Here is a 14,058-nt window from a genome sequence, read left to right as displayed (position 1 = left end):
AAGAATTTTTGTTAAAAACATTTAAAAAACACTCTGTGCCCCTCGGGCAGTAACAGCTGTCCTAGTGAGGCCTCTCAGGCCCCGCCCTGGGCCAGGTGGTAAGTGGCAAGAGCAGGGCCCCCAGGCACTCACTCAGGGGAGTCCTCCTGGGCAGCAGGCAGCAAGCAGTCCTTGTGAGGCTTCAGGCCCCGCCCCAGGCCAGATGGTAAGTGGCAAGAGCAGGGCCCTCAGGCACTCACTCAGGGGAGTCCTCCTGGGCAGCAAGCAGCAAGCAGTCCTTGTGAGGCTTCAGGCCCCGCCCCAGGCCAGATGGTAAGTGGCAAGAGCAGGGCCCTCAGGCACTCACTCAGGGGAGTCCTCCTGGGCAGCAAGCAGCAAGCAGTCCTTGTGAGGCTTCAGGCCCCGCCCCAGGCCAGATGGTAAGTGGCAAGAGCAGGGCCCTCAGGCACTCACTCAGGGGAGTCCTCCTGGGCAGCAAGCAGCAAGCAGTCCTTGTGAGGCTTCAGGCCCCGCCCCAGGCCAGATGGTAAGTGGCAAGAGCAGGGCCCTCAGGCACTCACTCAGGGGAGTCCTCCTGGGCAGCAAGCAGCAAGCAGTCCTTGTGAGGCTTCAGGCCCCGCCCCAGGCCAGATGGTAAGTGGCAAGAGCAGGGCCCTCAGGCACTCACTCAGGGGAGTCCTCCTGGGCAGCAAGCAGCAAGCAGTCCTTGTGAGGCTTCAGGCCCCGCCCCAGGCCAGATGGTAAGTGGCAAGAGCAGGGCCCTCAGGCACTCACTCAGGGGAGTCCTCCTGGGCAGCAAGCAGCAAGCAGCACGCAGTCCTTATGAGGCTTCAGGCCCCGCCCCAGGCCAGATGGTAAGTGGCAAGAGCAGGGCCCTCAGGCACTCACTCAGGGGAGTCCTCCTGGGCAGCAAGCAGCAAGCAGTCCTTGTGAGGCTTCAGGCCCCGCCCCAGGCCAGATGGTAAGTGGCAAGAGCAGGGCCCTCAGGCACTCACTCAGGGGAGTCCTCCTGGGCAGCAAGTAGCAAGCAGCAAGCAGTCCTTGTGAGGCTTCAGGCCCCGCCCCAGGCCAGATGGTAAGTGGCAAGAGCAGGGCCCTCAAGCACTCACTCAGGGGAGTCCTCCTGGGCAAATTAGTAATACTGTTTTGGAAACCATGATTTCCCTTTCAATTTCCTTATTCCGAATTCCCTCATTTGGGGGAAGTTCCGGCTTTTGAAGTCAAATGTGACTGTGCAGTTGCCCACTTACATATATGTTGAATTTGATAGTGCTGTGGCCATTGTCCCCAATTCTTTAAACAACACATCTCACACCAAGTTCCGTTTAAGATCAAGGCTGGAATCCTAGCCATGTTTACCCAGGCTGTTGATGATTTGGGGAGGTGGGAAAGGGTTAGAGGGATTTTTAGGGGATAGGCATTGCTCACCCCACTTAACTATTTGCGTGATACAAGCAGCATGGGAGTTAGCAAGTTTGAAACTGTGGTGCCCACTTGGAGAAGGAGATTGCAGCATTTGTTTTTCAAAGATGAGGGATGAGATGCAAATTTCGCATGATAAGATGGGTGATACTTTTGAAGCATACAGTCGTATCTTAGTTCACAAACGCCTTTCGAGTCTGACATTTTGGCTCCTGAACGCTGCAAACCCGGAAGCAAGAATTTGCAAACGTTCTTTGGAACCCGAATGCCTTCCACGGCTTCTGATTGAGTGCAGGAAGCTCCTGCAGCTAATCAGAAGACGTGCCTTGGTTTTCGAATGTTTTCGGAAGTCGAACAGACTGCTGGAACGCATTCCGTTCGAGAACCAAGGTACAACTGTATTTACATTTGATTGTAGAGGTCTGGAAAACTCTTCAAAGCATCCTGAGGCCTACCAAAGTACTAAACCAGTCTTCCCCAACTTCATCCTCTCCAGTTATTTTAGACTACAATTCCCATCATCCCTGACCCATAGGTCATGCTGGCAGGGGCTAATGAGAATTACAGTCCATACGGAGGGTACTAGGAAAACCACAGGCATGTCAGAATTCAGCTCATCAGTATTTGGATGGCACAATACTCATTATCTGCATTGGGTGCAGAATTTCACCACTCTGTGCTGAATTTTGACAATACAAAGGTATGACATTTAAATGGCAACGCACGCTCAAGCTGTAGAAAGCCATTAAGCCATTTTTTATGATACTGCTGACTTTGTTACTTATGTAATTCATGAGACTAAAATTTAAGGTTGTATCCAATATTAATCCTACTTAAAGTAGACCTCCTGGAATTAATAATTGTAAATTAGTCATTCAGTTGATACGATGAATTTTGTTTGATAACACCTTATAAATTGCTCTGCTATCATTTTTGGTGAAAGGTGGTCTAGAAATCAATAACAATAACGTGTGTAGTTTATAAATTAATCTCCCCATTTCATGCAACTAAGATTAGAAAGAAACAGCTTTTGACTTCCTCACTACCTTGCTGCAGGCCACTTTTTCACAGACCATGAAACAACTTCCATCTCAAGAACAATGAAAGGTTGTAATCTGTGCCAACCTTGTTTTCTCAGTGCAACGCTAACACTAATGTTTTCACTCGCCCAGCCTTTATGTGCCTTTATGGGGATGTAGTCATGGCTAACTTTGCCTTGAAGTATTTGGATTAGAGACTATTCCAGAATTACATTGCACTAGTCTAGAGAATGCTAAAATGTGATTAGAGAACAAACAGCATCTCCCATTACAGAAATGCATAGATTTAGCATTTATTTATCAATCTTTATCTCTTTGCGCTAATGATGTTACTGTTCCTAGGGTGTTGGAAATGTAGGAAGACTTTGGTTCCAAAGACTCACTTGACAAATATTATAGTGGAGGCACTAAAAATGGGGGGGGGGGTGTTGCCACTTCATAAGAGATGGACCATTTTTCTTCTATATGATCAATAAGAGAGTCTTATTTCCAAAACAACTGCATATTGATAGAAGAGCCAGAATTGCCGTCTGTATTGATTGTGTGTCCATAATCACTTCTAGTTCAGTAAATTAACATAGTGCAATCTTTTAAAAACAGAAACTATAATGTAAGCAAAATATTTCCACATATTTAAAAAAAAAAACCAGACATTCACCAGCATCTCATTCCTTTGCCCTAGGAAGTAGATTTGCATCGAGTGAACAGCCAGGACAAGTTTGGGCTTACAGTGTGCTACAGAACTGATGATGAAGATGATATTGGCATTTATATCAGTGAGGTGAGACCAAATATAATGCCTGCCTTTTGACTGTAGTTGTGAAAAAGTCATTTCCCCCCTGTCAGTTACATTTCATGTTACTTCCAAAAGCAAGTTTTAATGTAATATCAAACAATTTTCCTACATTTCAGGCACCTATTTCTGTTCTTTTAAGATCAACATTAGAAGACCTATTCCAGATGTACCCACTTTCAGATGAGTGGCGACCAGAGAGTTGGTGGTTCCAGTCGTGAACATAGGGAACATAAGATGCTGCCTTGTATTAAATCTGACCATTGATTGGCCCATCTAGACCAGTATTGTTTACATTGACCTTTCTTAAGACTGGTGACCTCCAGATGTTGTTGGATTGTCATTGCCATAATCCCTGACTGTCTGGGGCTGGGGGGCTTGTACAAAACATCTGGAGGGCACCAGGTCTACATTGACTGGCAGCTGCACTTTAGGGTTTCAGGTGGGAATCTTCCCCACCTGTACCTAGAGATGCCGGAGATGGGACCTAGGACCTCTTGCATGCAAATCATATGTTTCCTAGTAAAATAGTGCAGTGTTTCTTTCTCAGGTTGGGGAACCTTCTTCAGCCCAAGTGTAACTTTCCCCTCAGGGCAAATTTCTGGGGGTGACATGCATATGTGGGCAGGGCCACAGGCAAATAATGTGGGCAAAGCAATAAATGTAAATTGTATGTTTGTGCCGTAGGCTAGTTTCTTCACACTCACACACCCCTCTCTATCCTCTACCCAGACAAGCAAGAAGAATTATTAGAGGACTCATTCCACCTAGGCAAAAACACTCAATGAGAGTCCAAAGCTGGGTGGAGGGGCATGGTTCAAGAGGGTGTGGGGCTTGGGGGCAGGTAGAAAGACCTGGGGGCAGCATTTGAGCCCCGGGTCTGAGGTTCCCCATCCACGTCTAAGAGAAACAAGAAGGATTGTGAACTATGTGTATAGGCAATCTCAGATAACATGCCAGTGGTTGGAAGTACGCAGGGAAGAAATGCTGCAAAAAGTAGCCTACTTTCTTCTCTTTTGTAGATTGATCCCAACAGCATTGCTGCGAAAGATGGTCGCATCAGAGAGGGCGATCGTATAATTCAGGTGAGTTTATGTTATATGAAATCCTATTACAGTTTCTTCAGTTATCCTATTATGTGACATTTCCAACCGATGAGCCAGTGTGGCATAGTAGTTAGAGTGTCAGACTAGAACCTGGGAGACAACGGTTTAAATCCCCACTCTGCCATGAAACTCGCTGGGTGACCTTGGGCCAGTCACTGCCTCTCACCCTAACCCGCCTCACAGGATTGTTGTGCAGATTAAATGAGGAGCAGGGAGAAGCATGCCAGGCACCTTGAAGTCCTTGCCGGGGGGGGTGGGCTAGAAATGCAGTAAGCAGAATAAAATATATAAGAAAATGTATTTCAAAAGTCCCCAGTATAAATATTCCCCCAAATAAGTCTTTTGATGGCCAGATGCTCGCAGTTTAGGGCAAATGCAGTCGTGTTTACTTTCATAGATCAGCCATGAAAGCCAAAGTGTTGCCTGACAGCATTATGTTTGTGAGAAACTACCAATGGGGACAGTTCAACAGTCTCTGAACACTGGCGTAATGTTATTGAATTTGCCATCATATAGCACTTTTAGCAGGCAAAGAGATTTATCATCTTTATTTTATTCAGCCTCAAAACAGCCCTGTGAATCCCAGTTGTCACATTACTTTCTGATGCTGTAAAGTTTATGTGGCAGGAGCAGGTATTTATCTTGCCAGGGCAAAGTTTTAAATACTAGATCCTGTCCTGCCTTGGAAAAAAGCAGCACTCTCTATGTGATGAGGCACTTAAAACGAGTTGCCAATCAAAACTGTTGATTTAAAGTTACATGTTGTGCCAAATCCCTACCATGCCCCCAGCCCATTTCATGAAAACCTTTACCCTCAGAGAAAGCAGTCTGTGGTTTTCAGCTTCATCTAACTTTTTTGGGGGGGGGGGGTTAGGGAATCTATTTAAAAGAAATCAAATCCTCCAGAGCACTTCAGTGCTGCATAGGAAGAATCCTGCCAAGCCACACTCCTTCAAAAGCCTAATGAAGGTAATACTGATATAGAGTTGTATCCAACAAAGTTGTCCTGTTCGCACCTCTATCTCCCCACATCCCAGCCAAATCTGCATTGGAGGGTTGGGGGAACCTCCAGAACAGATTTGGGGTACACACAGGGAGAAGGACTTCCATTGCACAAGGAGAAGTTCTTGCATGAACAGGATGGCTTCATTGGATACAACCCCAAACATTCTCATAATACAGATAGGTAGCCGTGTTGGTCTGCCATAGTCAAAACAAAAATTTTTTTTTCCTTCCAGTAGCACCTTAAAGACCAACTAAGTTAGTTCTTGGTATGAGCTTTCGTGTGTGTGTCCCTCAGCTCTCTATATTGGACAAACAGGCCAAACCTTACGCCTAAGAATAAACGGACATAAATCGGACATCAAGAATCACAAGACAGAGAAACCAGTAGGAGAACACTTCAATCTCCCAGGACATTCTATACAAGATCTCAAAGTAGCTGTATTACTACAAAGGAATTTCAGAAATAGACTGGAAAGAGAAGCTGCTGAATTGCAACTCATTACCAAACTTAAAACCATGGAGAGACCTGGTCTGAACAAAGACATTGGATTCTTATCTCATTATACATGACAAAGCCATTTTTCACCTTCTCACCCCTTGCTTTTTCCTGTAAGACCTATTGCAGTCGTTAAGAGTCGTCAACAGGCTCATCACAGCTATCTGCCAACCACCCATTCCCACCACCCTTCTGAGTAATACCCCTCCCCACCTTCTCACTATATAGAAGGATCTGGCAACTTCTGTTTCAGTGTATCTGAAGAAGTGTGCATGCACACGAAAGCTCATACCAAGAACTAACTTAGTTGGTCTTTAAGGTGCTACTGGAAGGAAAAAAAATTTTTTGTTTTATTCTCATAATAGGCATTTCAGGAAGCATGAGATGTTGAGAAGCTGGTATGAATGAATGAAGCTTCAAATTAAGACCGCACACCACTTGTCCACTTCATAATGGCCACTGCACTTCCTTCCCCCACCCCAAAATAACAAGTGACCTATTTTCTAAGGTCATTTCTTTGGAAATAACTGGGCAAAAATAACTGCCACAGCATTAGTTAAAGTAGGTGCTTGGTGACCTCTTTACATAAAAAGTCTCTTTGGGAGTTGGGTGTGAATCATTTCCAGTGAGTCTGAAGGGCACTGGCCTTGGTCAAGGCAGGTCAGTGGCTTTATGGGTAAACTTAGAATTGAAGTCATGACTCTGACATGAGGCTTTCATTCATTTCAGTGCAGCTGTTTCTGAGGAATACTCCATATGAGGCAAATGTGTCCAAACCCAGACTAAAATTCTCTGCATAGAGTTGCATGGTTTTTAAAAATATAAGTGTACTTCACATATAATTTCTGAGTTCTTTCTTTTGGATTTCTATATAATGGGATTTGAATTTCTTTCTCCAGATTAATGGCATAGAGATACAGAATCGTGAAGAAGCTGTGGCACTCCTTACCAGTGAAGAAAGCAAGAACGTTTCCTTGCTCATAGCAAGGCCAGAAATTCTCCAGGTGCTGCATCTGATTATTATTAGTTATTGCTTATACAGCACCATCAATGGGCATTGTGCTTTATAGAGCATGATGCTTCCAACAGTTGAGGCTGGTAGAGCTGGGTGAGTGAAGGTACCGGTAGAGATGCATCAACATATGAGAGCAGAGAAGCTAGGAAGGGTGAGGCTACTGAGGGCAAGGACATGGTGCTAGAGTTGCAAGCAAACAGCACCTTCAGATAGTGTGTCCCCAGCCCAGTCTGACATGTTACTACACAGGATTCAGAATAAACTGTCTGGCATAGTGCTGATTATTGTGCAAAACTGCACACATGCGGCCTCACTATGTCCCAATCTCACTCATCCAACATTAACTAGCTGTGTGCTGCAATAGTCCAGCTGTAGACTTGACCAGAGTGATTGTTCGTGGTGGATGGGGGATTGGCATTGACCTCCCAGCAGTGAAGTTGCTGCTGCTTACTGGGAGGAAGAGTGGGAGGGGCAAGGCAGTGAGGAGGTTGGCACTGTGCAACTGGCCAGCGGGGCCAATGCAGTGCTGCTGCCAATGCATTTGCACAGCGCTAACCTCCCCACCGCTTTCCCCTCCCAAGTTCCCTCCCGGTAAGCGGCAGTGACTCTGCGCCCGGGAGGTCAGGTAAGCATCACCACCCCACCATCTGCTACTGGCGATAGCACCCATGCCTTGTACATCATGCTGTTTTTAGCAAGCCAAAATTATTGCCTGTTTTATGGTAGTGCTGCATTACTATTGCATGCATGCAGTTCCCAAAGCATCTGGATTCTTCAACTCACCGACAGATCTGTTTCTAGGAATTAGTGAGGGTGGAGGAAATTATTTTCCCATCACATAAAACTTCATAATGCATTGTGCTTTCTGTCAAGAACTGGAATATCCTTCTGCACTTCAGATTCACATCAGGCAAGGAAGGAAGCACAACTCGTATGCTGAGGTTGTTACAAGCTGTGCATGAAATAAGTCAGATTGCCAGAAAAGCAGTTCTTAAGTTCCCTTTATTTATTGAGTCACATCCGCATAGCAATATTCGGTGCATTTGTTTTGTATTTCTTCTCCTTGTAGCTGGATGAAGGATGGATGGATGATGACAGAAATGATTTTCTGGATGATTTACACATGGACATGCTGGAGGAACAGCACCATCAGGCAATGCAGTTTACTGCCAGCATGCTTCAGCAGGTAAATGTCATTGTACTTTGTTAGGTGAAATACCTTATTGTCAAACCAAAGTCATGCTGTTCCCTGGCTCTTATTTAAGCATTGCATTAAACATTTCTTACATATGCTGTGAGCCCTTCCTAGGATGGAAAAGAACAGCTGTCTCTGAATAAGAATAACTGACAAGAGAGCATCCTACAATTGTATAATTTCTTCACTGCACCCTCATTACTTAAGGGACTGCCCACACCTGCACTCAGTTTCTTTTTGAGCACTGTCCATTTTATTCAAGTGGTTAAGATTCTGCTTTTCCACCTGTCCCAAACATCTTACAATGTATCATTAATCCCTTTGGTCTTCCAACCCAAGCCCTTATCCTGAGTGATGGGGAAACTGTGTAAGGGCATCCACTACACACCATAGGATACTGCTGTCCACTGAGTCAGACCACTGGTCAATTTAGTTCATGGTTGTCTGCACTCACCAGTAGCAGCATTTCAGCCAAGGGACATTCCCAGCCCTCAATGGAAATGCTAGGGGTTGAAACTCAGCCCTTCTGCATGCCAAGCAGGTGATCTGACACTGAGCTACAGCTTTCCACATTTCTTCACAGGGATTTGAATTAAGGTCTTCTGATCCAACATTCCTCAAATGCAGAAAAAATAACAATATCCAAATGTTATAAATTTGTTTTCTTTTATGCGTTGTGTAGTGTTTCGGGTTCTTTTGAAAATCTGGTCCGAATAATAGATTCTTAAAAATTGGGGAGGAGGGGAGAATACACCCGAGATCTATCCAAAAAGTATATCACCATCTGAACTATGCATTTCCTAGGTAAAAAATGAAATTTCCACTCCTAAGTAAAACTAAAAGAAGCAGCTTTCCTGTAAAAACTCATTATTAGTGTTCCTCGTGACATGTTCCAAGTGGACCATACCTATTTCATCTATAAGGATTAGGAGTGTGTGTGTGCAATTTATAGAAGAAAATCTGTAGAAGAAAATTCTGCAAATAGGGAGAAGAAAATTAGTCTGCCTATTATATTTATTTGCATTTTTTTTCTTAACGAATGTACTTTTTCTTGATGACTTTAGAAGAAGAAAAATGAAGAGGATGGAGGCACCACAGATACTGCCACCATTTTATCAAACCAACACGAGAAAGACAGTGGCGTAGGGCGCACCGATGAAAGCACTCGAAACGACGAAAGCTCGGAGCAGGAGAACAATGCCGACGATCACACGACTTCCTCAAACACCCTGGGGAGCCAGAAGAAGCTGACCTACAGCCACGACACGCTGGGCAGCGGGGACATGCAGTTCAGCAACGAGTCGTTCATTTCCGCTGACTGCGCCGACGCTGACTTCCTCGGCATCCCGGTGGACGAGTGCGAGAGGTTCCGCGAGCTGCTGGAACTGAAGTGCCAGGTGAAGTCCACCAACCCGTACGGCCTGTACTACCACAACAGCACTCTGGATATGAGCAAGAGTGACCACGAGAGCGTGGACCGGGAGCTGGAGATGCTGAACGAGGAGCTGCGCAACATCGAGCTGGAGTGCCTCAACATCGTGAGGGCCCACAAGATGCAGCAGTTGAAGGAGCAGTACCGAGAGCCATGGATGCTGCACAACAGCGGCTTCCGCAACTACAACACAAGCATTGACGTCCGCCGGCATGAGCTCTCGGACATCACCGAACTCCCAGAGAAATCGGACAAGGACAGCTCCAGCGCTTACAATACAGGGGAAAGTTGCCGGAGCACGCCTCTCACCTTGGAGATCTCCCCCAACAACTCTCTGTGCAGGACAGCAGAAGATCTCAATTTGCAAGTCAGCGAAGGAGCAGAAGGGTCTCAGAAAAATTTGCTGTCTAGCCCAGAAAGTCATGAATATGGCACAGCTAAAGCTCACCCCAAAGATGCTGAGCAGCTGGAAATCAAAGAGAGGAAAGAGAGCGACGGAAGCAAAAGCCCAGCTCAGCCCCCCAAACCAGGCAGCTCCTACTTATCTCCCTATCACCACTCTCCATATAAACATGCGCACATCCCTGCCCATGCCCAGCACTACCAGAGCTACATGCAGTTGATACAGCAGAAGTCGGCGGTGGAGTACGCGCAGAGCCAAATGAGCTTAGTGAGCATGTGCAAAGACTTGAACTCTTCCAACCAGAGCGAGCCCAGGATGGAATGGAAAGTCAAAGTCAGGAGCGACGGGACCCGTTACATCACCAAGAGACCCGTGCGGGACAGGTTGCTGAGAGAGCGTGCCATAAAGATCAAGGAAGAGCGCAGTGGCATGACGACGGACGATGATGCCATCAGCGAAATGAAGATGGGCCGTTACTGGAGCAAGGAGGAGCGGAAGCAGCACGTCGTGAAAGCCAAGGAGCAGAGGAAAAGGCGCGAGTTTATGATGCAGAGCAGGTTAGAGTGTTTAAAGGAACAGCAGGGGGCCGAAGAGAAGAAGGAAATGAATATCATAGAACTGAGCCACAAAAAAATGATGAAGAAAAGGAATAAAAAGATATTTGACAATTGGATGACAATCCAAGAACTGCTGACCCATGGCACAAAGTCACCCGACGGCACAAAAGTTTACAACTCCTTCCTGTCGGTGACTACTGTATAATCTCCCGGTGCCAAAGTTGTGTACATAAAACCCTACCGATGGGGTAGAGATTCCTGCCTCGTTAAATGTGGCAACACTCCCTCTCTTTTATTGTAAATAAAAGACACGTTCATTGGCTTTATACTTCAAATACTGAACTCTGGGTGCAAAAGAGGAAAGAAAGAGTCATCCACCCAAAATCTCTTTTAAGGCAATACGGAACAGACAGACCTTATTTGGAATACCAATAGTACCTTTTTTTGTAACGTGTTACACTTTTACATAAGATGTTTTAAATAACAGGAAAAGCATATTAATCATACTTACACAGGTAATATCTTTTTAAACTATATTCATATTTTAAAAAGGTTACACATGCAGAAACTCAAAAGACAACTTCAAATATGTATTTTTAACAAAGCAGTATTTTGCAATATATCTTTGCTATTGTGCCCTTTTTCTGCACAAGTTTCTGTTTTATCAATATTTTAGCTGAACTACCAAACTCTTGATAGAATCATTTTGCAGTAGTGTACACGATTTCTCAAACCAGTTGTGTCTTTGGGGTTGTGCACTCATACTGCTTCGCTTTATGGCACAGCATGCATGCCCACTTTGTGACCTACCAAGCCCGGTGCAGACCACCAGCCAGATATTGAGACCTGTCCTGCGCTCAGTAATGCACTCTGGGTGGGCTGTTTGGCGAGTCGCAAGTTGTAAAGGTCTCTGTGTTGTGACTGCTGCGAATGTCTGGGTAGCTGCAGCCCTCTTCCAGGGGGGTGAAGAGTGGTAGTAAACAGCAGAGGCAGCCGACTACCACAGCAGTTTGGGAACCGAGGACAGCTAGGCACTACACTAAGCGCATTATGCACACAACCCCTTAAGAGTCCTGGCTAAGAGCTACACTCTCTTATTTTCTTTCTTTGCGGTTTCTGAAGGAAGTATGTAGGTAATCACTTGAAAGAGCAGAAGCAAACTGCTGCATGGTGCAGCCCTGAAACACTTTGAAGCAAGTTTGCCAAGGCTGTGGGCCTGTTGGAAGAATGTGCATGTGTGTCCAATGTTTTTACAAGGCCGTTTTGTGTAATTTGAAATGCCCATTGTAGTAGCTGTCTGCTTTGTAGATTTGAATGTATTGAAATTGAAAGCAGTTTTCATGAAATCATGACTAGTTATAAACATTAACAAGTAAATGAAGTTAAAAAAATAAATTATTGTTTTATATTTCATATCCTTTGGCTTTTTTTTAACCTTGACCACCTTTACCACAATGCCTTGTGTAAGCTGCATTGTTAGAAATTAGGTTTATCTGGCTCAACGGATTAGATTACCGAAACTGAGTTTATTTTAGGATGGGTATGGATAGCAAGCAGGCTGATGGCAGAAATTCAGGTCCTGAGGCCCCCATGCTTGGAATCACCCTTGTGGATTAGTCGGAAGAAAGGTTTTCTAATCTACGTAATTGCAAAGAATGAAGCAGCCTTTTTCAGAGAACAAAACTTCAACGCTTGTCTTCATATTTTTTAAGTCCTCACACAAAGAAAGATTTTTTTTAAAAGATTGATTCGCAGTTGCTGCTTTTCAGATTTCAGCACACTAAATTCCAAATGAGCCTTGCGAAAGCTTGAACAAATTAAACAATCCTATTTGCATGCTGTGCTTAAAAAAACAACCACCATCAGCTGCTGTTCACTTCTTCATGTGTCAAAAGTCAATGAAGGATTCTGGGTTACGTCTCTGACCAACCTTTTGTGGGAAGTCAATTCCAAGCTGAGAACCATACTAGATGTGATGTTATTTGTGTAATTAGCTATTCTGCGGCTGCTTTTTTACCATAAATAATCAGGACAGTGAGCCAGGTTTTGGGTGGGGAGTGTTTGCCCATGCAGCAGTCCTGCTACAAATTCGGCAACCCCACACCTGCTATATAAAAATAATAATCAGCCACATAAGGACTAAAGATGTGAATAACATCACTTCTAGTTTGGCTCGGAGAACGCTTCCTTTAATTCCCTTGTCGTTTATGCTTGCTGCAGGAATATTTGTGCTGACCCCAGTGGCTGTATTTTCCATTCTGAGGGCCTAAGCCCTCCCGATTCTGTAAGGGAGCCTTAGCCAGCCCGGTGTTTTTGTACTACAGCTCCCAAGGCCGTACTGGCTGGGGCTGATCAGAGTTGTAGTCCAGAACACCTGTCAGACACCAGACCAGCATTTTGCACTGGGCCCCAAACATCATTAAGTGGTAGAGAAAGTTGGAGCAGCACTGGCAGAATCTTCTTGTGTGTGGCTTCACTCTAGTCAGCTACATTTTCCAACCACATGAGAGGGCAGCATGCGGAGTGCCTGTGTTTCAGGGAAACCTGGGACAGCGAAAGAGGAAGAAGTGTGAAGGGGTGTGCATATGTGTGAGTTCACACATGCACGTTCACATTCCTCGGCTTGGGAGGCAATGTGAATTAGTAGAAGGGTAAAAAGCTTTACTATTTAAGAGTGTATAGTCAGGTATCTGTGTCTTGAATCTATGTGATTAGTACTTGAAAATAGGTATTCGTCCCCATACATTACTGTTCCAGGTACTAGCTCTCATCTCTGTCTAAAGGTGCAATCCTAAAGATATATATGTCTGAGAGTAAATTGGCACACTATAAATTGCAGGAAACTATCTTATCCAGAAATAAGCAGCGTGCTGTGCAATTAGGCATGTTTACTGATGCAATATTTATAGCCAGCATGCCATCACCCTGCCAAATTGTGACATGAAATGAGAAAACCCTCAGCCAGACCTAAAAACACAATCTTCCAGTTGGTTTTTGGCTTGCTCAACCACCCCAGCCCACCCGCTTCAAATAAAAATGGGAGTTCTCACACATTAGGGATCACAAACAAGAGGTAGGCAGGCCTGTGTATTGCCTAGGGACTAGTGGTTGGAGAACTAATTAGGATTATAAACTGGAAGTATGTAAATTAAACCAAATATAATTATCTGCCAGTGGCCTTTGGAAATAGGTTACAGGATACTTGTTAGCAAAATTGCTCAAATGCCTGGAAGCCACACAAAAGCAGACCATCAGCAGTTTAAACTCCCTCTTTTATTTTGTTTTCGGCAGAGTCCTTCTTGTAAGGAACTGCATGGAACACAAACTAATTAAGAAAAGACACCATTAACCGAAAGGTGATGTACAGAGATTGGAACAGTGTAATTCTTCCCTTTACCTCTCCCTATCCTAATCCTACAGATTTGATTACATTTAAATTCCTTGCCACACAAACGACAAAAGACTGAACCTTGGATGCTGTCACTTCCCCCTAGGATCTGTGTTTCTCTTGCATCCCTTAGAGGAAAGAAGCTAATCCTGATGAGCATTTTGCTGCTGAAACAAACATTCCTGTGATGCAAACTTTTTAAAATA

General features: G+C 44.8%; 1 protein-coding gene across 3 annotated transcripts in view; it reads left to right on the top strand.

Moving 5' to 3' along the window:
- PDZRN3 (PDZ domain containing ring finger 3) overlaps nucleotides 1–11,877 on the top strand; it is a 185,212-nt gene extending 173,335 nt beyond the window's left edge. For all 3 annotated transcript variants that reach the window (XM_083600550.1, XM_083600551.1, XM_083600552.1), the window contains 5 exons: nucleotides 3,145–3,243; nucleotides 4,278–4,340; nucleotides 6,762–6,866; nucleotides 7,947–8,063; nucleotides 9,137–11,877. In XM_083600550.1, coding sequence (XP_083456676.1) covers nucleotides 3,145–3,243; nucleotides 4,278–4,340; nucleotides 6,762–6,866; nucleotides 7,947–8,063; nucleotides 9,137–10,669 — 1,917 coding nt within the window. In that variant the 3' untranslated portion in view covers nucleotides 10,670–11,877. The remainder of the gene's footprint in view (nucleotides 1–3,144; nucleotides 3,244–4,277; nucleotides 4,341–6,761; nucleotides 6,867–7,946; nucleotides 8,064–9,136) is intronic.
- Nucleotides 11,878–14,058: the final 2,181 nt, after the last annotated feature.

The sequence above is a fragment of the Podarcis filfolensis genome (assembly GCF_964270895.1).
Source record: "Podarcis filfolensis genome assembly, chromosome: 2".
Classification (NCBI taxonomy): Eukaryota; Metazoa; Chordata; class Lepidosauria; order Squamata; family Lacertidae; genus Podarcis; species Podarcis filfolensis.
This window is presented reverse-complemented; position numbering and strand designations above follow the sequence as displayed.